General features: G+C 38.0%; 1 protein-coding gene across 4 annotated transcripts in view; it reads left to right on the forward strand.

Moving 5' to 3' along the window:
• The window catches only part of TNFAIP8 (TNF alpha induced protein 8), a 64,422-nt gene extending 42,426 nt beyond the window's left edge, over positions 1-21,996 (forward strand). The window contains exons 1-2 of one of the 4 annotated variants that reach the window (XM_075741059.1): positions 3,579-3,841; positions 20,158-21,996. In XM_075741059.1, the coding sequence (XP_075597174.1) occupies positions 3,811-3,841; positions 20,158-20,723 (597 nt within the window). In that variant the 5' untranslated portion in view covers positions 3,579-3,810 and the 3' untranslated portion in view covers positions 20,724-21,996. Of the gene's footprint in view, positions 1-3,578; positions 3,842-13,385; positions 13,480-17,140; positions 17,601-20,157 lie in introns of those variants that run through there. The other 3 variants (XM_075741062.1, XM_075741061.1, XM_075741060.1) reach the window with 3 other exon arrangements.
• The last annotated feature ends 375 nt before the right edge of the window (positions 21,997-22,371 follow it).

Consider the following 22,371-nt stretch of genomic DNA (forward strand, 5'->3'; position numbering starts at 1 on the left):
GCAGTTGGCTTAGAAAGACAAAATGATTGGTGGCTATCAACTGCAGCAAGGAGTTGAAGTTGGGCGTGGACCTTATTGTTTAAAGGTTGGCAATCCATGGAACGTAACATTCTGGAAGAGCGGAAGTTATCACCAGATAGCTTTAATTATATTAACCAAACATGGGGAGATGTTTCGTGTTTTTTTTTTTTTTTAAAAAAAACTATGAATATGTAATATCTGAAGTGTTACATTACCACTTCCTTCTCTAGAACTGTTCTAGGGCTGTGCAGAGGTTTGGGTTTTTAAGTAGGAGATTTATTCTTGCTTCCATGGCAGCTGTCTCCTCTTGAAAGTTTCTTCCTGATATTTTTCATTAGTAGTGCCGCTTCCTCTATTTTGTGAACCAAAACATTATGGTCTTTTTTGACAATTCAGCATTAAGCTTCAGAATCTTCTTGGCAGTAATTTTATCACAATTTTTGGGCTACTATGATTTTTTATTATTTATTTTAAATATTTATAAAGAATGTAATAGGATTTGCCACCTGTGTATCTAATAAGAAAATGCTTCTGTAAACAGAGTTGCCTCAGCATGCATTGAGACACAAAATATGAGCAAAGTTTTGAGCTGGGCTGGGGATGTGCTGACACAGCTACCCATCCTTTCACAATGCCCTGCACGCTCCTGTAGTAAGCCAAGGCCTGGCTACAGCCTGTTCTTTGTATGGTAACCCTGCAGTAGTGTTAGCAGAAATGGGAACAATTTATGAATTATGAGCTAAAAACCAACCAACCAACCAAAAACCCAAGTAAGTTTTTTGTAAAGTAAAACCAGAAGTTTTTTGTTTCAGCAGGGAGGATGTAAAGGACCACACTTCAGCCTAACCCCTTGTCTTACCCAGCTTCATGGCTTTTAGACTTTTAGCCACTGAAACTTAGTATATAAACCCATTTCTGTGTGTGTGTGCCACACAAAAGGTTTAATTTTCCTCTGGGAATTCTGGCCTCCCCTCTGAGACAGCGTCTGTCCAAATGTGTGGTGGGCTTTAAGCCCTTCATTTTAGGAAGTTACTTTTTTTTTTTCTTTCTTTCTTCCCCCTACAGTAATATGCCCTATGAAATTTAGCTATGTCTACTAATTCTATTTTTAGAGATTTTGCCATTGTTTGTTTTGTCCTTCCTACTCTGCATCACATGCACTGTTTAAAATTAAAGAGATTTTTCAAGCTTGCATGCTGTTAAGTCATCATGGTATCCAAAAATCATTCTGGATTCTTCAGTAACTGGCTCTTATTTGCAGGTGAGGAGGTAATGTCATCCCTTACCTGGGCACCAGTGTTGTCCACAGAGTCTCTTTAATTTTTACCTGCCTTATTTTGTTACTTTTATTGGCATTCTAACCAAAATTATTGGAGTTCATTAAATGCAACCTCTGAAGAAGGTGATAACGTCCATGTGATCGAATGCTTTTACAAGTTGTTGCTTAACCAAAGATTGTAAAATTACCTACCTAAATTATCTTTTGTCTGGTTGGGGTCTTTTCAGCCAAGAGATCTGTTTTTAAGAAGCATAACAACCAAAATGAAACATAGAAAAACATTTCTGCAATCTGAATTGAGATGCTGTATGCAAGAGGAAGAGGGCTGAGTGAGGAGATCCGATCTTGACTCTGTAAGGAGGAAACACAACAAAATCTTTGGGGTTTTGTTATCTGTCCAGAGAGGTCTGAAGTTTCTCAGAGATTAGAGAAATCTTAATTTGCAGAACTTTCTGACGTTTAACAAGGCTCGTTATCTCCCCTTGACCGTCTGTCATCTAAAAATAACAAAAGACATCCATCTATTGTATAAATCTGTTCACTCAGGGCTCTTGATACTGGGTTATATTCTGGATATTTTATCTCTTTACCAACATTCCCTTTGATTAAAGGACCCCAAAGGTTATTGCAGTTCATCTTGACTAACACTATGTTTCTTCTTGTTCCTCCTCTATTCTGTGGGGGGCGTTTTGGGTGGTTTCAATCTACTATCCAGTAATTACACCAAAGCAGTAATTTTTTATTTTTTTTTTTTTAACCTGAAAATGTGGCCTCTTTAGCTTGTCCATGTTGTAATTACTTGTAATCGCTCAGGGTAATATTTGCTTTCATTCTCTGTGCTTTGAAGGATGCAGCTGCTGTGCTTTGCCACACCGCAGGAGATGATGAGGCCTGTAGAAGGCAGCTAGCCTCTTGAGGAGCTTCCTTAAGGGACCCACGGAGTTGTGCATATTGCAGAAGAAAAAATTGCCAGTGTCACCAAGAGCCTTTAACTAAAATGAGATCTGCCTTTCTTAGGCATGGGAGAAGTACATGGCAAAGGGCAGTCCTTATTATGAATAAAATCATTCAAAATAGGACAAAAGTTCCTCATGTTCTGGACTATTATTTGCCCTGGTCCCCAAAGCAACTTTGCCATGGCTGAAAATTCATACCGTCCTTATTCACTCTACCTTTTACTTACAATACCATCCTATCTTATTACCGTCTTCCCATAAACTTTAGTGAATACAGCTGAATGTTACAATCGGAAATTATTATATCCCCCCCCCCCCCCCCCCCCCCCATGTGCCCCAATTTTGTGCAGCTGACAGCTTTGGTGCTTTCTGACTTCATCTTGAAATACACTTATTTCTACTTGACTCCAGTAAACACGCTGGCTAACTGTTAATAGCATTACTTCCACAAAGACCCTGACAACCCTTCAGGCATGCGCATTTAACCCGGTAAGGGGGAGGTAGGTGGGAATTTGGTTGCATGTCAGAGCTGGCAGGTCCATCAAGCCTTCTGAGAGATCACACCTCTCCTTTTGTCTGAGCAGTCACGTTTCCACTGAGGTTTGCTGTACTAAAAATATATTAAATGAATAAGTAGGAAAAGACAGTTCCTTCTGGCTGTGATTTTACTGGAGGCTGTACCAACTGGAAAAAAGTAATTCCCCATGATTTTGCTCTGAATGAGTGTATGATGCATGGCGAGTTGGGGGGTGACTGCAAAAGAACCCCTGTTCCCTTGCTGTGCTGTAAAACAATGTCATGTAATAGTTAAAAATAATGATCTTTGCTAGGATGCAGGGGGGTCAAAGAAATCAGATAGTTTTTCCAAGAAATAAAGGTGAATTGCTTCTTTCAGGGTAGACAGCACCATGCATGGAGCATGAGTGAAAGAAAAAATAATTATTTAGCTTAAACTACCTGAAAGAAAGCTGCTGCTTCTCATTCTTTAAGTATGTATTTAGTCATCCGCTATTAGTCAGTGTAATTACAGAGGCTACAGAACTAATTCCAGATAGTATCCAGTGTTGAAATGTACAATTTAGGCTTAAAAAAAATACTGATTTAAATTAGATTTTTCTGCAAGTTAAGAGAGCCCCAATCTGATTGTCAGTTACCGCAATCAGACACTGCTCCACACTCAGGGCTTTTTTGGTCTCCCCTGCTTGCTTTCTCATACCACGTTGGCAAGCTGCAACAAGTGAAACTCCACCCTTCCTACAGACTGGGGAGAATAAAATGCATAAACGGCGACTGCTGGCAAGTAAAATGAGGGTTTCTCTGAAGGTGCTGGTTTTCCAGACAGTTGCTGGTGTGCAGCTGCAAAAGGGGCGGGATCCTTTTCAAGTAGCTTAGTTGTGATTTGCTGAAGTCATAGACTTTTCCCCTTAAAATCCCAACCCTCTTTTTTTTTTTCCTTTTCTTTTTTCTTTTTTTTTTTTTGAGAAGTTGACTTGCGGCTGCTTCTCAGTGTGCACGTCAGCTGTAATCTGGTCCCCAGTGCCTTGCGCTGACACCATGAGTTCGGAGGCTGATGAACCTAAGGAAGGTATGGGTTTTGACTATTTTCACAGGAGAGGAAATGTGCATGCTTGCGTCACGAGCACCACTTTTGCGAGTGCGGAGGAGAAGTTCTGCTCATTTTAGCTTTTGGGTGTTCAAAGGGGAGGGAAAAATGCCTTGGCAAAATCATCCAAATTCCTGCTGATTTCACTGGGTATGAAATGACCAAAGTGTTGGCACCCAGGGATATCTATCTGTCTCGGCAATGGTAATTTACTCTCATGTGAAAAACTGGTAAGTGGAAGAAACAGTGTTTCAAAACACTGCTAGTAGAATATCGAAAGGGGAAGGCTTTTTTTTTTTTAATTTTGTAAGCACTGTATTTTTCAGCAAAAGAGGAAGTTACATGGGGGAGAAGTAAAAGGTCATTATTTTGGTAATAGGCTTGATGCCACTTACTTCCCTGTCTGAATGAGTGTGCATATGTGCGTGCACATGTGTGTGCGTGTTAAAGTCGAGCGAAATGTGCCAAAACTACAGGGTTTCATTTACTGCTTCTACAGTGGAACGTGTGGAGGAGCTGGAAGTGCTCCAACAAAAATACAATTATTCACTAGTGTTGATTGGGAGGGGGTGCAAGCCAGAGTAGGACAGTAGGGAGCAAGTGGGGGAGGAGGAGGGCAATTTCCTCAAAGTGCCTATATACAAAAGAGCATTTATACAGTAGAAGGAACAGGGCAGTAGTGGGGTTATACGCTGGATTCCTTAGAAGAGAATTGACACGACATGGTTACGAATAGTCCTTAGGGAGACTCAAATTTACAGAGATCCAGTATGGCTCAGAAAAAATAAAGAAACCCGAGTGCATAAGCAAGCAGTCAGGCAACCTAAGCGTTTTGTATTTGGTGAAAACAACAGATTTTCAGAATATTTTAGATGGTTTTCCCTTCACACTGTACAACTTCCCCCACTTGAAGAATAACATCACCAGGGACCTCTATCTGCGTAAAAGAGTATTTTGTTAATTTGCAGAAAAGTCAGCTTGGACTTGAATCAAACTTAATGCTAATAATGCTGATAGAACCTGGTTAGTAATTAAGCACAATAGCCTGTGTTTTGATAAGAATTACAACGATGCTGTCTGTTTTCTTTTTCTTCTTCTCATCGAATGAACTGATGAACTAAGAAACAGCTTTTCTTTTTTTTCCCCGAGAAGATTCTGTAGGACAGATTTATTGAAAAGCAGAACTGAAAAAAAAAATTATTTCTATATAGAAGCTGTTTGAAAAAGCGAATATGTGAAAAGAATATGGCAATGTGAGCATTCTCCCTCAGTTGTACAGCAGGAGAGATCAGCATGCATGCCATAGCATGAAAAATCCTCTGGTTTACATACAGGAAGCTCCAGACAATTTTACCAAGTTGGCTATATTTGAAATGTAAATTTTCTTGTTTGAAGAAACTTCTTACCTCCTTGGATGACTCAGACTCTCAAAATCCTCTGAAAATATTTTTGCCTTTCTGTGCATTTATTTTGAAACAATTTGAGATGCCATGATCTTCACGCTGAAAAAAGCATTTGGAGCAGGTGGCTAAGACAGGAAAGAAAGGGTAGCTTTTTGGTTAGTTATTTTTAGCTGGGAAAATATATGGGGTTTGCTGTCCTGTGATTTCAGTTGGACAGAACGGAAAATAAAAAAAGTAGTCATTGTGGGAAAATGAGGCACAAGTAGCACTGAGAGGGTTTATCAGTCGGTCTGTGAATGTATTCCTGGTAATATACTCCCATCTGTAAAGGAATTTAGAAGATACATGAGAAAAGGGGGTTTAGTGTATATGTGAATAAGGACTGGGATTAATAGGTGAATATGTAGAGCTGCAGCTTTTACACTACTTTGCCTAGTCTGATTGAACATGGCATGAAACATCACTGATCAAAATAGTGAAAAATACAGTCAAATACCTGTGGATTTGTAGTGGTCCGGTGTATGTGGCATAAAATAGGCACTCAGAGTCTTTATACTAACTAGTTCTGTTTCATCAAGAAACTGTGGTTTTTGCATTAAAAAAAATGATGCTTTACAAATTCAAACTGAATTTGGGGCTCAGGATTTTGACACTGAGGATATATAATCTTTTAAGTGGTGTACCGAAAGTGCAGTGATTGATTTTTCATTTAGGTGCAAGACTGAAGGTCACTCTCTGACTTGCCCACAAATTATGAGGCCCAGCCAGGGCATTTGTAGCTAAATGTCTGTGACTGATTATGGATGGGGTAGAGGGTACATTTGGACAATTATAAAATACTTATTTTACCAAATTCTATAGATTTCAAGGCCAAAGCTAGCAATGAGAGCATCGTGGTTAATCTGCTACATGCTAAAATGTGAAAGGAGGCAAAAGCTACAGGAAAAATATTATTTTAATATTATTTGGAAGCAAAGGCAGAATTTTCTATTTTCCTTTAGGTAGAGATGCTCAGGTGGCCAGGGAAGCATCACTGCCAGGAGCTAGTGGAGGGACGTAAGAGGAGCTCTGAAATTCAGTTGCAGCTTCTAGACATGACTCTCGACCATGTGTTGGAAGATCACCCTGAACGAAAAGGAGAGTTGAGGGCACAGTAATAGCATCAAACATTGTGTATGTTCTGACAATGATCTGATGCTGAAGTGCGCAATGCTTCACTTCCAGTTACTTTATACAAGTGAATCGCAGTTTTTAGAGAATGTTGGGATGTCTATAAAAGTGGATTTAATGTGTTAATATGTATTATTTTTTAAAATCTGCGTAACAAAATCAAAGACCATAGGTTTAACTACTGTAAAAATTCACTATACCCATTGCTACAGTGAAACCCAAAATCAAGGTCAATTTTGAATGGCGAACTCCTGAAGATTTTCTTTTTTAAGATTAATCTAATAAAGGTCTTTGACCTCAAGTCAAATATTATTTTTTTAGCAGGAACTGGGAGTAAAAAGACATTGCTCTAAGACAATCATTACTTCACTGTATTTTGTACTAATTGCTGGATATGGTATATGCAGCAGTGTATCTGGGCTTTTCAGCTTCTGCCTTTGATCTCTGCATGGTCCGTATTAAAATGGCAACATGAAACATGTTTTTTCTTTTCCTCCCATCATGCTGCTTAGTAACATTAGAACAATCTTTGTATTCATCTGTATACCACAATGCTGTGGTAAATATGTGAGTGTGCGTGCATGTGTGTTTTGGTGTGTGTATGGCATCAGTCTGTATTGCATTTACAGGTTCCAACAACTGTCACAATATAAATAACCCTGGCATATTTTCTTGTAGTTACTTTTGCCCTGGATGAAACTAAGAGCATGGTAAAGTCAAGAAAAAAACTATAGCATTTAACTGCATGGCATAATTTCAATGTGGTGTTGGATGGTGGCATGTCATGTACCAAGGAAGGTAACAAATGGTTTCAGGCTGTTATTTGACTTAATTCCTTTCTGCAGTCAGAAGAAAATGTTTTTAATACTGTCGTGTTGAAAGTATGTATTATGAATATACCTTTTTAAATAACATGCCAATAACGATTTACATTATTGTGGTGTTAATGGATTCCTTACATAGTATTTCTTCAGTAGAAGGAAACAGTTATTTATGTAAAGCTTCAGAAAACTTCAGCTTCACTCTACAGGTTTTATGTTGTATATTTGGAAAACAACAGGAGATAAATCTAATGTGTCAAAGGAAAAGTAAGATAATAACAGATGTTAGAGTGAAGTAATATGTAGCCTGTGAAACAATGGATATTGTATTACAAAACTGGAAGCTTGGAGAGCCTGCATTGCACCTTTATTATACTTAGTTTTAAATACCACATTTCAGGGAAGAAAGACATCTCTGCATTCCTACAAGTGCTCAGAGCTTTTTTAGACACAATTAGCATTTTTTAATCCAAATGAGGTTACTGAGGAATGAGCTCACCTGTTTTCTTCCTTTTGGAGCTCAGAACAGACACACAGGGGTTATAAAATCACAGAGCACTCACTGTTTTGAGAAGTCAATACTCCCTCCTGTAAGTAGTCATGGATTTGCTTTGACATTTTTCAGTCACCTCTCATTGTGTGAAAGTTTTCCAGGATAGAATCGTGTTCATTTAGATAACTAATTGTCTGCTCTTGTGCTTGTACAGGCCACTTATTCATCCAAAACATCGATGGGAGTCTGTAACGTATGATTCTCCATCCCGCTATCTCCAAAACTAGCATTTAGTAGAACCTTTTATGACAGTGAACAGGGAGACCCAAACTATGCAAATAGAGTGTTATCCATACATAAATGCAACATGCCAGTCCCATTTCATATGCAGTTCTGAAGTCACAGACTGGTTTGGGGCACAATTAGAATAAACTGCATAAAACCCATAAGATTAAACAGAAATGGGATGTCTCAGTGTTCACTTTCGGACCCAAATCTGAATGGGTTTGTGTGAATTGTGGTAGCTTTCACCACTGCTTCTCTTTTGTGGAGCTCATTTCTCCATATGAAGCAGCACAGACAATTGGTACGTACCCCTCCCATATTAGACTCACCTTCTTCTCTTACCCCAAAGACTACAAAACGTGGGCTTCCTTTGTTTCATCTGCTCTTTGCTTACCCTCCCTTGTCAAACCAACAATCTCCATAAAATATCAATGCCAGTGAAACGGGCTTTGTGTTGAGAGTAGTCTGAAAAGTTCAGTTCAGGAGCAGGAAGAATAATCTGGCACCAATGGATGTATCAGAGATCTAGATTAGTCAATTTGAGGATTTTTTTATTCCACAGATAACCTGCCTACTGCTGATGAAGAGAATTAAAAGATTACTGGGGTCATACATATTATGTACGCAGCTCTATATATCAGAGCAATGCTTAACAATTTGGCATTTTATGTAATCCCTTCTATAAATTATTAGAATTCAAGATTAATAGGACAAGCTAAGGGCAAAATATATCACTTTAGTACAGGAAAGAAGGAAAAAAGGAAGTAAGCTTATGAGAAATTAGAAAGAAAGAATTATTACTAAGCTGACACTGTAATACTAATCACATATGCATGGAGAAAGTGTTGCCAGAGGTGCAAATAGTGGAGATGGAAGGAAAAGCAAGAAGCTAACACCTTAATGAAGAAGGAGTAGTGGGAAATGTGGAGGAAGTAAAGACCATGGTACACAGGCAAGTCAGAACTGCTAGATTTTTTGCTATAGTTTGCCGAATTGTACATTTAATGAAGGAAGATACAGGAAACAGATAAAGGGCTTTGAGGGCAGGAATACAACTGCCTTGGCTGTTAGCACAGCTGCTGCAGCTCCGTCTAGATGTGGGCACTTGAATCTCTCAGTAAGAGCAGTGACTTAAGGCTGCTAAACCATAAGACTCTGGAAACAGTTCTGCATCTCTCCCCTGAAAAATCAAAAGAACGGTTGTGCCAGGGATAACATAAGGAAAATGTAACACTCAGACACTAACTGTAATTTTTAATTTGTATTCAAAAGCAAACATCATTCCTTTCATCACTAACGATTTATTATTTGGTCAAATCTTCTGTTAAATGTGCAGTTTCGTGAGGGTTCTTAAATGCTGCTGTTGGGGAAGCAAATTGCTTCCCCTCTCCCCTCTCTTCTCAGACAGAGTCTCTATAAACACATTGGAGTAATAAATAAAGCAAATAAAAACTATATTGCAGGTATTATTTTAACCTTCTATACTGATTTTTTTTTTGTTTTGTTACAATTAGATTACAAAATGTGGTAAGAGAGCTCTTACGTGCGTAAAGAGATGTGGAAGAGCTACTGATTTTTCTGCTACTTTATGAGACAGCTTCTGTTTTTCTTTTCCGTACATCGCACTCAATAGAAGAAGTAGTAGGCTAAAAATAGTTTCATCTATTTCATAATGGCTTTAAAGCCAAAATAACTTTTTCATGTTTAAGGATTAATTTTTCATCTTTGCTTATTGGGTAGATACTTCATAGATCCAGTGGTATCCAATAGTAGTACTGTCAGTAGTAACAGTTGCTGTATATGACTTTATAAGAAATTTGAGCGCATGAACTGACTGTTTCTGTGTTAATAAATAGCACCAATCTGAACATTAGTCTTATACATATTGACATTAACTTTTTTTGTACTGTGAGAAAACTGGAGGTTATAGATTTTCTCTGTCTACATCAGTAGATTTGTTGAGTTACTTGCGTTTTTTAATAGTGGTGTACACTTTTTGTTTTGTGGATGCATCTCCATCATGACTACTGAACAGGATACACATTAGCAATGCAAATAAAACTGCCAGCGACTTGGTTCTTTTAACCATAACATTAGCAAAGGCACAAGCCTTAAACCTGCTGTCAGTTGGGCACAGTCTTGTTTTGAGCAAGGAGGAGAAAAACTGGGGAACTCGTCCTTTGAGAGTTTTATTCTACATTCATCATAAATTTTGTTTTTGTTCATAAGATTCCCTGCCTGGGCTGGGGTGTGGTTTGATTCAGTTTCATCAGATGATTCCCTGTCACAGTTCTGTTTTGTGGTTCATTTCTAGTGCTTGACTGGCTAGCAATGAGAAGTAGAGAGCCCGTGCCTCTGCATGGCATGGTGGATTTGGTCTGGGGAACTTGGGATCCAAAATCTTCAGCACAGATCTGTTTTGGCAGAAGCAATGTAGAGGATTGAATACACACTGTATAAACTAATTTATTTTTCCCTAGCTTTTGCTGAATTCAGTACTGATATCTCAAACTATACAGATTAGTAATGAAATATCAGCACGTCTGTTTTGCATAGCAATAGGGGAAACCCACATTTCAGTTTGACATATGATATATAAACTTTGGGGTGTCTGCAGAGAGTCTTGCTCCTGCTGGCAGTTTACAGTAATGAGAATAAATTTCAGTAAAGTGGGAGTTAGTATTTCATTTATTTGATAGCATTTATCCTTGAGAAGTTTGTAATTTGAAATCCAGGGACATATTCTGAGATGTATTTTACGTATCTATGAAGGCTGGTACTTGCAAGTTTCTCTAAAGCGTTGGTTGCTGACCTGTGATTTCAGTGGACCTCTAAGGATGTGATACCCTCAAGTCTTGATCCCAAAATGTGTACATTTCACTTCATACAGGAATTAATAAAGCACTGAATCAATGCATACACAGAAAAGCTTCCACTTAATTAACATCATTGAGGTGTGCAGGAAACTTTGACTTTGAAAAAATGCAGAAATTCCATTATTTTAAAGCTTTCATGAGATCTGGTTTTGCTTTTACTATGTTCTCTTTACCATACCATTCTACAAAGTTTTATTTACAGAAAGAAGAAAATTTTCATTTAATATTAGCAAAAGCAAGTAAATGACCCTGGTGAATATTTGAGCTACTGATTCCAAGGGCTATTTTCCCCTCCTTATGACAGAGAAAATGAATGAATGTTTCTGTTCACTTAAAAACATTTATATTAAAAATATACACTGATAAATAGTGACTTAGACTTTACTTCAGAAACTAACAAAGAACTTGAAACAATGAATCACGAATTTGAGCAGCTATGGACAGAAATAGTGGATACTTCACGGAGGGGTAGGAATAAAGTTTGGCTCTGGTGTCTACATCTGTGATAAGATGTCTTCACTAAGCTCACAGCCTTGTCCTCAGTGGTTGAGAGCAAAGATTTGGAAGCCTGTGATGCAAGACATCACTGTCCTGGATGTATGTTTAAACTAACCTTTCTTTGCAACCAACAGTGGTTTTATTTTGCTCCTTGTGGAAGAGGAGAGGGTAAGGGAAATGGATATTAGCAGTGGCAATGGAAAAGACCACTATGGCCACCAAGTGTGGTCCTCCATAATCACAGGTACCATGAATAATTGGTGTGGAAGAGTAGACAAAGCATATATTCTATGTACTGGCATGCATTTAATGCCCGAAAACTTAACCTTTGTGCTATAAAACAGGAAAATAGGTAGTGAAAAATTTAAAACTGCAAAAGAGATTAATTGACACTAGTGTCCCAGGCCTAAAGAACAGCTGGTATTTGATAAGTAAAATTATTAGATGGCATATTTTCTTGTGTTTTATAATTTGCATTTCAATGTTGATATTGAAAAAAGAACGTAACAACCAGAGATTTGAGAATTGAGTGCCCTGGGAATTACTACTGTTTTTTTCTGTATCTGGCCTGTAGCTGTGGCAATCTTCAGTGCCTCAGCAGTTCCTTTAGAAAGGAAAGGACAGAAACTATATGGGGCAGGGGAGCAGGTGTCGTTTAGTTTCTCAGGCAACCAGTGGAAGATACAAGAGCAGTATGTATAAACAAAGTGCAAGCTTGCAATCCAAACCATCTCGACATTATGCTGAAAGAGAGGTACCAAGGGCCTCCTGTCTGCAAGAAACAGACAGGGTGGTGTACGGATCAATGTTGAACTGAGAACCAGAACTAGAAATACAGGAAAAGCATTATTAACTACTTCCAAAGCCATTGTAAGATCACTCACAAGCCCTTCTGTCATGTGAACTCTCTGAAGCCTCTGCTGTGGCTTTCTTTACATGCTGTTCAAAAACGTATGCCCTTTGCATTTTGACAGCTAGGTTGCTGCCTTGTCCTTGTAATTGGGTTCCCTGTTCCTCTCATGCCAGATTGCCATCTTGTCTCAACCTTCCAGTTCATTGTATTTTTGCCACATATATTTAAACTTCTTCTTAACTCCCCCCCGCCCCCATCAAATTTAAGTCTCCCCAATGTATTCAAAGTTCCCCAGGGCTGCTGGTCTCAATGCTTTTCCTTCTGCATTCAAGCCAGAAGCTCTTTTGTTATACTCTAGGTCCTGTGCCTACAGCAAAGGGTGGTTTTTTGTGGTTTTTTGGTTTTGGTTGTTTTGGGGGTTTTTTTTGTGAAAAGACATTCCTTTTTCCACGATGGTTGTACGAACAATTAGATACCTCTTCTTAAACTTTAACTTTTGGTAAAACATTAAATTGTAATGGCCAGATTGTTTTATTCTAAGTGCCACTTGTAGGGAGCTTGGCACTGTTGCCTTGCTGCATTTTGGTATGTGTTTCTGAGGCTGGACAAAAAAATACAGTACCTGTGTTGCATTTGCTTGATGGGAAGGAATGACCTGAGATATGCTTTATTTCCTATGAAAAGATTTGTGCATTATTACTGTGGATTGTGCATGGACACCTGGTAGATACAGAGAAACTTGAAGTAGCCCTGAAATGGCCAACAGCTGAAATATACAGGCTGCATATTTGATACCACAGCACCTGTTTTTACATTCCAGCAAGGATAACAAATGGTGGCAAAGGAGTGAAATACCAAATTAAGTTCATGACCCTACTCTGTGTGACTGTCATTTTCTCTTTAAATTCCAACATATTTTAAAATGTGCCTCTCTTCAGGCATCAGAAGTTAATCTTTTCTTCTCGTTAAAGCTGCACTGTTAATTAAAATACATGCAAAGGCTCGAGGAAAAAGGGCTTTTTAAGAAGGCTTTTTAAATTTCTAAATCAGCTACAGTATATGTATCATGTGATGCACAGGGTGGCTGTGGGAAGCACAGGCATGTAAAACCAGAATAACTTGTTGGCTCAGACTGCTCTCATGGGACTGCAAAACTCTGCACATGCATTCTGGTTGGAAATAGCATCTTTACTTGCCACACTACCCAGCATTAACCTCCAGGTACTTTTTTTGGCAATTCTTCTCACCTCTTGATCAAAAAAGTATTTTGTGTTCTGTTTTTTCATGGTTTGGTTTTGTTTTTGCAGCTAGAAAGTGGGTCATCTTTTGCTGTTGGTCAAATTTTGGACATTTTAATACACTAAGGCTAGAATTAAATAGCAAAATCAGGAAGCATACAACAATATCATATGCGTTTTGCAAACCTATTGACAATTAGTTCTTCAGCACTTTAATGACTGAAAAAAAAAAGGTGTTCCCAATGATGTTTGCTAGCTTTTCTTTTATCTTTGCCTTGCTGCTGCTGTTCATTTCCAGTATGAGTATACATATAAGACATACTGTGTATTTCACAAAATGTTTGATTAACCAGATTTTTTTTCAAAATTGCTTGATTAACCGTTGCTTCAGAGTGACTTCAAAATCCAGTAAGCCTGCTCGTGCAATATTTGCAATGCATTAGGCTTGGCTTCAGGTTGGGATTGGTTTTTTTAACGTCTTCCAGTGTGAATGTTAAAATCAGTATACACTACTTGACTAATAAACTTTCTTATAGTATGCTCAGTTGGTAAAGATTATGGTGAGTGAGAATTTAGTACAATTTACTGTACTTATTAAGAGAACTGTAGGCAAAGGTTACTTACCTTTATGAACGAATGCTTTGTATGCGTTGAAAATTTCAGTTTAAACTGTTTTCTAGTTAAAATTGATATTCATATATAAATCTCCCTTTTTAAAAACGAGGTGCCAAATAAAATATTTGCTCTTCAAATAAAGACCTTGTGTACTTGAATCGAAAAAAGTAGAGATGTATGCGGAAGAAGTAAGTCCTGTATAGGGCCCTTGTTTTTGGGGTTTTTTTCTCCTCCTGCACTTAGCCGTTTGCCCTCTGGGTTTTCCACTGCCTGATGGTGCTTGCCCAAGCTTTCTGCCCTGTTCCAGTCTTTTTCTCAGTAAACTCTGTGGCTACCCTGGTCTCTTCTCACCCCTGCCATCAGCTAGTTTATAAGTTGCAATCCCGGTGTCTGAGGTTGAAGAGTGGAAGCTGTCAGAGAGCTGTCTGGTCTTGCATGTCTGTTACAAGCTTCAGTTTTCATAAGCTTTTGAAAAGCCAACATATGAACAAGTGCTTGTGAATGGAGAGACTGGCCAATATGCTGAAGTGGTGGTCTGGGGACTGCTGCGTTTTTGGAATGACTTCTACATTGCAAGGACTTTTTCTGTGCTTTTAAAAAATTTAAATTTAACACACCTTTCACCCAGGAAACTATGAAGTACTTAGATAAGAATCAAAACACTGACTCTTTTTAAAAAAACCCAAAAAGCCAACACCAAAAAACATTCTTTGAAACTGTGACTCACTCACTCAGATGGTTATTAAGAAGCTATAAATCATGGTGGCAGCTAGACAAATCAGCTTACCTTACTCATATCTGAAGAATTCATAATGTGTCCTACCACTCATTTTTTAATCTTATCATCAGGTAATAAGTACATTGTGAAAATTGTTACAGCCCTAGTAACCGGTTTATGACACTATTTCTGCCTGTTCTGTACTTCGAGACTTGTTCCTTCACTGATGCTAGCTCTTGCAGTTTATCACTGTTGGAGATTTACCTTACTGAAGTCATGTGTTTATACATGAAGTCATATATTTATACGCCTCAGTGTATTTATTTTTTTAATGTCTCTGGCCTTTATCATTCCTGAAAACAAGGGTAGCCCTGTAAAGACCCAGAAAGCAGAAGGCACAAGAAAAAGTAAAAATGCAGTAATTTTTTTTTATCCTTTGAGATCTAGGCAATCTCATGATTTTGGAGGTGCATGACTCATGCTCACATACACTCAGAGAGCATAGTGCTGTCAATCTCGTTTGATTTCAAGTTGCCTCCCTCCAGGGAAATGATGCTCTCTCACTCCGGGAGTCTGACTGAACATGCAATTTGTACAACGTGCACGGGCTTTTAGCTGTAGCTCTTACCCGCAGTCTGTAGAGAGACAAACACACTTGTCCGCACAGGATGCCTGGCAGGAAATCGGTCGCCACAGTTCTCAAAGCTGTGTGATACGGTCTTTTAAATGCACCCAGTCGGTGCTGTCTCTTTCTTCCTAATCCCATGTAAGTGTTCTTTGTGCCTTTCCCAAAAACCCCTGTCAGCTTTGGACCTCGTGCTCCCCAGGTACTAGTGCAGTGCGTGGTATGCCAATCAGTACGATCAGAACTGGGTCTCGCGCAGCAGTGGTGTTGTTAATGGCTTCTCAGCCACATTTTCTCTTCCGCTGGGACTGTTGTATCAACATACTGATATGTACGCTGGAAATGCAACTCATGTCAGAAAGCTCAACTCTGGACTTGCCCGAGGAATTTAACATGGTTCACTGGAAGATGTTACTGGATGCTTTTTTTCTGGTCCTTCTTTATTACAAGCAGCTTAAAAATACTCGGTGACTCAAGTATTCATTGTCAATGTGCATGACATTGAATACACTCAACTGCAAGTGATGTTGAATCTACCATTGACTGTTATCTCGTGGAAGAAACATTCTGCCTTAAGGCAGTGAAATAATCTGATTCAGTTTTTTTTTGTTTCAAATACTACTTTTTTTTTTTCCCAGTTTAAATAGAGTTGAGAAATAGGATATTTGCTAATAGGCATTTGCCACAGTACAGAGGGAGGTGTACTGGCTTCCATGTCAGGGAAAAGTCAGCATCACAGCCATGAGTAGTAGCTGCGCTGTATTTTTATACCAGTCTCCTGAGAGCTTATTAACCCACAATTCTAAATTTTCACTGAAAGTTTATACTTCCACCACAGTTCTAAGGAAAATGTGTGTAAGGTTAAATATTTTGGGGAAAACACATCCAGAATGCTACGTGTCCAATATTTATTGACTTTAACACACAAAATACTAATATTAAACACACTTTTGGTTGTCAAAATTAAGAAGTTTCATAATTAATAAGCAACTTTCACAGGAGGTAGTCTCTAGAAACTTGTTTGCTCCTCTAAATCATAAATAGGAAGACTTTGCAGATGTCCCCGTTATCCCTATGATCCTGTGAATTTCAAAGTAACTGAGGCAGGATTTCCTCTGAGAGCCTTTCCCCCTGCACTGCTCTCCTGTGTGGAGGGGCTGCTCTGTTGAACATAATCATGTTTATTTGTATAGACTGTACAGAAAATGACATCCTATTGATTTCAAAGGGGTTATTTTTTGATGATATGCTTTTTAAAAGTGAAGTGTAAAACTGGAAGGAAATAGCTATGAAGAGCAGTCATCAGTGAGATGTTTAAACTCAGTGTGATTACCTGCCCAAATTCTGCAGACCACCAGAGAAATGGCACTATTTCAGTTTCAAGTACAAGGATGGGGCCTGCTAGTGCAATAGCTGATTTATACATCTTGGCCAGCTACTGTAATCTCTCTTAAAAGGTATCTACATATGATCAACCCTAAGAAAATGAGGCTGCTTTAACTAGTTGTATAAGTGTGGATTTACATGCTTATTTTTAGGTCTGAAATTGCAGTCAGAGGATTGAAAGGGGGTGCTCACTGTCCCCTCATTGGGAATGAGGGCTGGTGACACGTAGAGCCGGCGGCCACCCCTCACCCGCACCCTGTGACCCAGGAATCAGGCATCTCCCATACACCGAGTATCAGCATTTACAGATACCGGGTTAATGTTTTAACCTCTTCTTGACATGTCCCCTGCCCTTTTGAGTCACAGGACCTTTCTTCTCCCTCCCTTTCTGCTAATTGTCCCAGTTGACAGTTAGCAATAACGGCTATTGGTGTTGCAGTGCTTGCTCAGCAGTGCAATTTCCTTTCAGCTCTCTTTTCAAGGAAGTGAAACCACTTGATGTATTTTTGCATTCTGAGGTGCCAAAGCAAGATGAAGCATGCAGGCAGGAGAGAAAGGTAGCTGAGAAGAACTGCTGCTATGGTGAGGGGGAAAAACCCATGTTCACTCCCTGATAGCTTCTGACAGTGTTCCAAAGCGCATGATAAAGTGCCTGTTGGATTTAGGGGACTAAATAAGCCTCAGGCCAGTCTTCACCTCTGGTATTTTGTCTCTTTTTCTGCTGTCAACGTTAACAATTACAATTCCACTTGATGAACAAGTAAGTAATTTTTTTTTTTAAGGAAGTACGTATGTTCAGTCTGAGGAGCTCTATAATCTTACTGCTTAAACTCAGTTTTATTTGAGCAATTGACTGTGAAATACAATGTAGGTCTTTTTGCCATTGGTAAAGCGGAAAATTCTGATTGTAAAATACAAACAGTTTGCAAGTTCCTTTTTGGATTGACTGAAACACTGAAGAATGAAATTTACATATTTAGCAATTAAATTAGAACATATGTAATAACACAGGGGAAATGAAGCTGACTTACGGTGTATTGCAGAGTAGATAGAAAAGCCGTGCTGAGTAGTCCCTGATCTTGGACAGTTTTTAGAGAAATGCCATTAAGAGTTTAACACCTCTTGTAAGTGAGCAATTCCTGCTTTGCTTAGCAATGGCAATTACACGTCGAGGTCCATTTTGTCAAATGTTAAATTACATAAAACTGTAAATTTTTTAGAAAACTGCCATGTTTTCAGTTTCTTGAAGTTGATATTCTGTTAGAACCATATCTGAGTGTTTGTGTAACTTTCTGGAGGCAGGTTGTATGGATTTCTGTTCAATTACAGTGGAGCACTCTGTGATATAATATTTCATAAGAACAACTACAGCATCCTGGGAAAGAAGATTTTAAAACATGTATAGTATGGGGGGGTGTCTGCAAATTTATGGAATATACTTTGAAACAGCAACTGCTATTAGTATGAACATCTGTATATCTGTGGAGTGTCAGAAAGAAGACACGAGCAATTAGTAAATTGGAAGACTTTAAGAGATAAAAGTTATGAAAGAACAATTGATATTGCTGTTTTGAAGGAAAAAACCTCATTCATCTGTAGATCTTTGTAAAGCATTGGCTGCTCAGTTCTAGTATTTGACCATCCTTTGAAATACTTTGATTAGTTTTATTTGAATAGTTAACAGTTGCAGTTTTATATTTAAAAACACAAAAAGAGAATCAAATACTTTCAGTTCAGATTGAATGCTTAGTATCTTTAATGTCTTCTTGTATCTCTGTGGTTGAGAAATGTGTCCATCTTGTGATCTTGAGTGCTTTGCCCAAGAGAGTTAACAATGGGTTGTTTGATTTTTGAGTGTCCTCATGGAGTAAAGATTTTTAAAAATTCACTCAAACACTTCATGCTTCAAAACAAAATAGAGGTATGCACTGAAAGTCTTAACAAACCTGCTTGAAAGTTTCTGAGATGGCAAAAAAGCAGCTTGTTACTAAGTTTCTCAAAGGTACTGTTGTAGAAAAATTACAGATTTATGTCTCATATGTCCTGAAGGACAAGTTCCTTCTATTTCCTGGAACCCCAGAGGCAGCGGGCATCTGAACACACCCAGCTGCCCAAATACAAACAGTTAAGAGTAAACCTTTTCCAAATTCAGGGACTTATGGTTTGGCATCTGCAGAGTTTATGTTTTCATTAAAAGGGGGAGGGGGGAATGTTTCCAGGCCCTGTGTTTGCAAAGCAAACCTTCCATATGTGAATTAAATATAAGCAGATGAAACTTTCCTTCAGCCTGAGACCCCAGGAAGTCTGTAGCATAAAGGCAGCCATCCCCCCAGACTGCTCAACCTGGAAATATGAATCCACATGTGACTTAGTGGAGAAGATGCTGCAAAGGGAATGTGCTGTAAATAATCGTCACTGGAAACAGAACATGAGCAGTACCATTTCACAAAACAAGTCTGTGAAAGAATGTTTGGGAGTTTTAAGTGTCTGAAGAAATTACAAACCAGTCATTGGGTATATTGGTGCAAGCAAGCATACTTCTGGAGGTGGAAATATGTTCTAGAATCTACTTTATTGGTCACAGAAGAGTTTCTTTATAAGGTTTTGCTAGCAAGTGTTACGGCAATCCCTAGACTGTTCATTTCTGGCTATTTCTGCATTAAGTATAGGACATAGAAGTGTTAATCTGTAGCTACTTTCCTTCTGAAAACTAGCATCTTCATATTGCACCCAGAGTATCAGTATTGTTTGCTGACAAATGATTTTTGTGTTGTATTATTTTTTTATATATGTGTGTGTATAAATATATTTATATATGGGATCTGAATTTACTGATCCTGTAAAATGCTAAGCAGGAAAAAGTTTTACAATAGTCAATTTACTGAATTACTATCTCTAATTGAGTAGCAGTGGTAATTTTCATGACACTGGGATAGTCATGGTTTCAGATTTCATTATGAATATCAGAATCAGATCAGACTCACAACTCATCTGATCAAATAGGGCAGCTTTATTGCCTCAATTCGAATGCCATCAGTCCATATATAGAGATTTTAAACCATTTTTGAGCAAATTCTATCTCATTTTGTGTTTTCTCAAAAGTAAAACAATCTTAAAGAGTGTAAACCTACAGGCAACAGAGTATTAGGGATTGAAAAAAATGGGTTTTTCTGCAACTACATACATAAGTTTGCATTATTTTTTGTGGCAGTTAGTAGGACTAACGTTAATGGATAGACATGGAAATATTCCCCAACTTACTGTCCATAGTATGTCTGCTATGAAATATGATTGTATACTTTTTTTTTTTTCCCCAGTGGCCACAGATGTCTTCAACTCCAAAAGTCTGGCCATTCAGGCCCAGAAGAAGATCCTTGGAAAAATGGTGTCCAAATCAATAGCAACTACTTTGATCGATGATACAAGCAGTGATGTTCTAGATGAGCTCTACAGAGTGACAAAGGAATATACACAAAACAAAAAGGAAGCAGAGAAAATCATCAAAAACCTCATTAAAATAGTCCTCAAATTGGCAATTCTCTACAGGAACAACCAATTTAATCAGGATGAAATAGCGTTGATGGAGAAATTCAAGAAGAAAGTTCATCAGCTGGCTAAGACCGTGGTCAGTTTCCATCAGGTGGATTATACCTTTGACAGAAACTTTTTGTCCAAACTGTTAAATGATTGTAGAGAGCTACTTCATGAAATCATTCAGCGCCACCTGACTGCAAAGTCACATGGACGTGTCAACAATGTGTTTGATCACTTCTCTGATTGTGAATTTTTGGCTGCCTTGTACAATCCCTTTGGACCTTATAAACTCCATTTGCAGAAACTTTGTGATGGTGTCAACAAAATGCTAGATGAGGGGAACATATAAGTACTTGACTGCCTATGCATTATTTGTAGATGGAACACTGTTGATTTATGAAGGAATAAGGGAGCATGTGAAAAGGGTTTTTTTACATTATGACAAATATTTCCAAAATATCTTTATTAAATTGATTCCTTACTATGAGCTATCTGTTGCTATTCACAGTCCATCTGGAAGAAAGACTGCACATGGTTTTTTTTACTGTGCTTTGTCTATTGAAACAGCTGGATAAAGACAATAGAACAGTCTAAGTAGAGTAAGAGTCTTGCAAGATAGATACACAAAACAAAATAACTTGCTGTTAGACAATCCAAAACTTTCATACATTTACAGAATTATTTCTAAACTATTAGAGTCCAGTAATGTTAGTAACAGGCTATTATGGTGATGGTACAGTCTATAATTTCTTTGACTTATTTGTAAAATATATATTCAATTCATTTATAGTCTTTTATGCTCTCTGCACAGATCACAACTTCCTAGTGTTGCCCTTATGAAGCATTCAGTTTTAAGTAATATCAGTGATGCTGTCATGTAGAGTCTTAACGGGCTTGTTCACCTCCAGCTCAGTGGTGAAAACTTCTGTCTGCAAGGCTACCAAGTATAGATCCTTATACACCTGCACAGATGCTTGCTTCCTTTGATTATATGGGGATTATTTGAGGAATAAGCTACAGTACAATAGCATAACTGGGGAAAACTATTCCCTAGAAAACACTTGCGGTACGAAATTTTAACTTTGCCTATGATAAGGTGACTTACCTGTGCAATTCCTTAAGATATTTAGAATACTGCTAATAGGTCATAGTTCTTTTTGGCAAAGTGTGAGTCAGTATATTGTATACACTAGGCTTATGTGTATGATGATGTGAATTCAGAAAACTTAATCATCTGAAAATAAATTCCAAGCCTGTTTGCTTTGTGTACAATGAAACTAGAAACAGAAATTAGTTTTATCGTTGCGTTATATACTATTTAACTAATGGAAAAATGACATCTTGAATAAATTTTTTTTTCTTCTTCTTTTCTCTCCTCTTACCTTTCATCCTTCTTTTCCTCCCTCATCTTCTCCCTTCCTTGTCCTTGGGGATAAAAAAAATGTGACTTTCTAGACACTGTAATGTACTTAAAAGCATGAAGTTAATACATTTCAAACATCCGAAGACTTTTTGTTAGGAAGCATATAAAGATTTTTCTGTTTATTTAATTGCTATTGTTTTTGCTGTTTGCTGTGTCCTTTTGTTTTAATGAGTAAACCAAAGAATATTTGCACTCCGAACTTTTCATGCCTTTTTTTTTTCCTTGTTGCGTTTTAAGTTATAAAGAGCAAACTTGGCCTGTGGCAGCAACAAAAGCATCACAGCCTCTGATGTATGGTTTCAGCATTACTTGCAATTTTTTAAGCGAGAAAATTCACTTTTATTCATGTTTCTTTGGTCACCACGTTCTGAATATTCCCCGAAAGGTTCCAGAAATGTGTGTTCAAAATGTGAACTCATGTTATACAAGCCACTAGTGTCTACCAGACAGAAGATTAATGTACAACTGGGCTGGAACAGCTAGGAATTGATGTAAGGATAGTGCACCAGAATTTTACAAGAAATAGATTATTAGCTTGACATCTGAAGGAATATAATTTATGATTCCTTCCCAT

This window comes from Balearica regulorum, chromosome Z (assembly GCF_011004875.1).
Source record: "Balearica regulorum gibbericeps isolate bBalReg1 chromosome Z, bBalReg1.pri, whole genome shotgun sequence".
Taxonomy (NCBI): Eukaryota; Metazoa; Chordata; class Aves; order Gruiformes; family Gruidae; genus Balearica; species Balearica regulorum.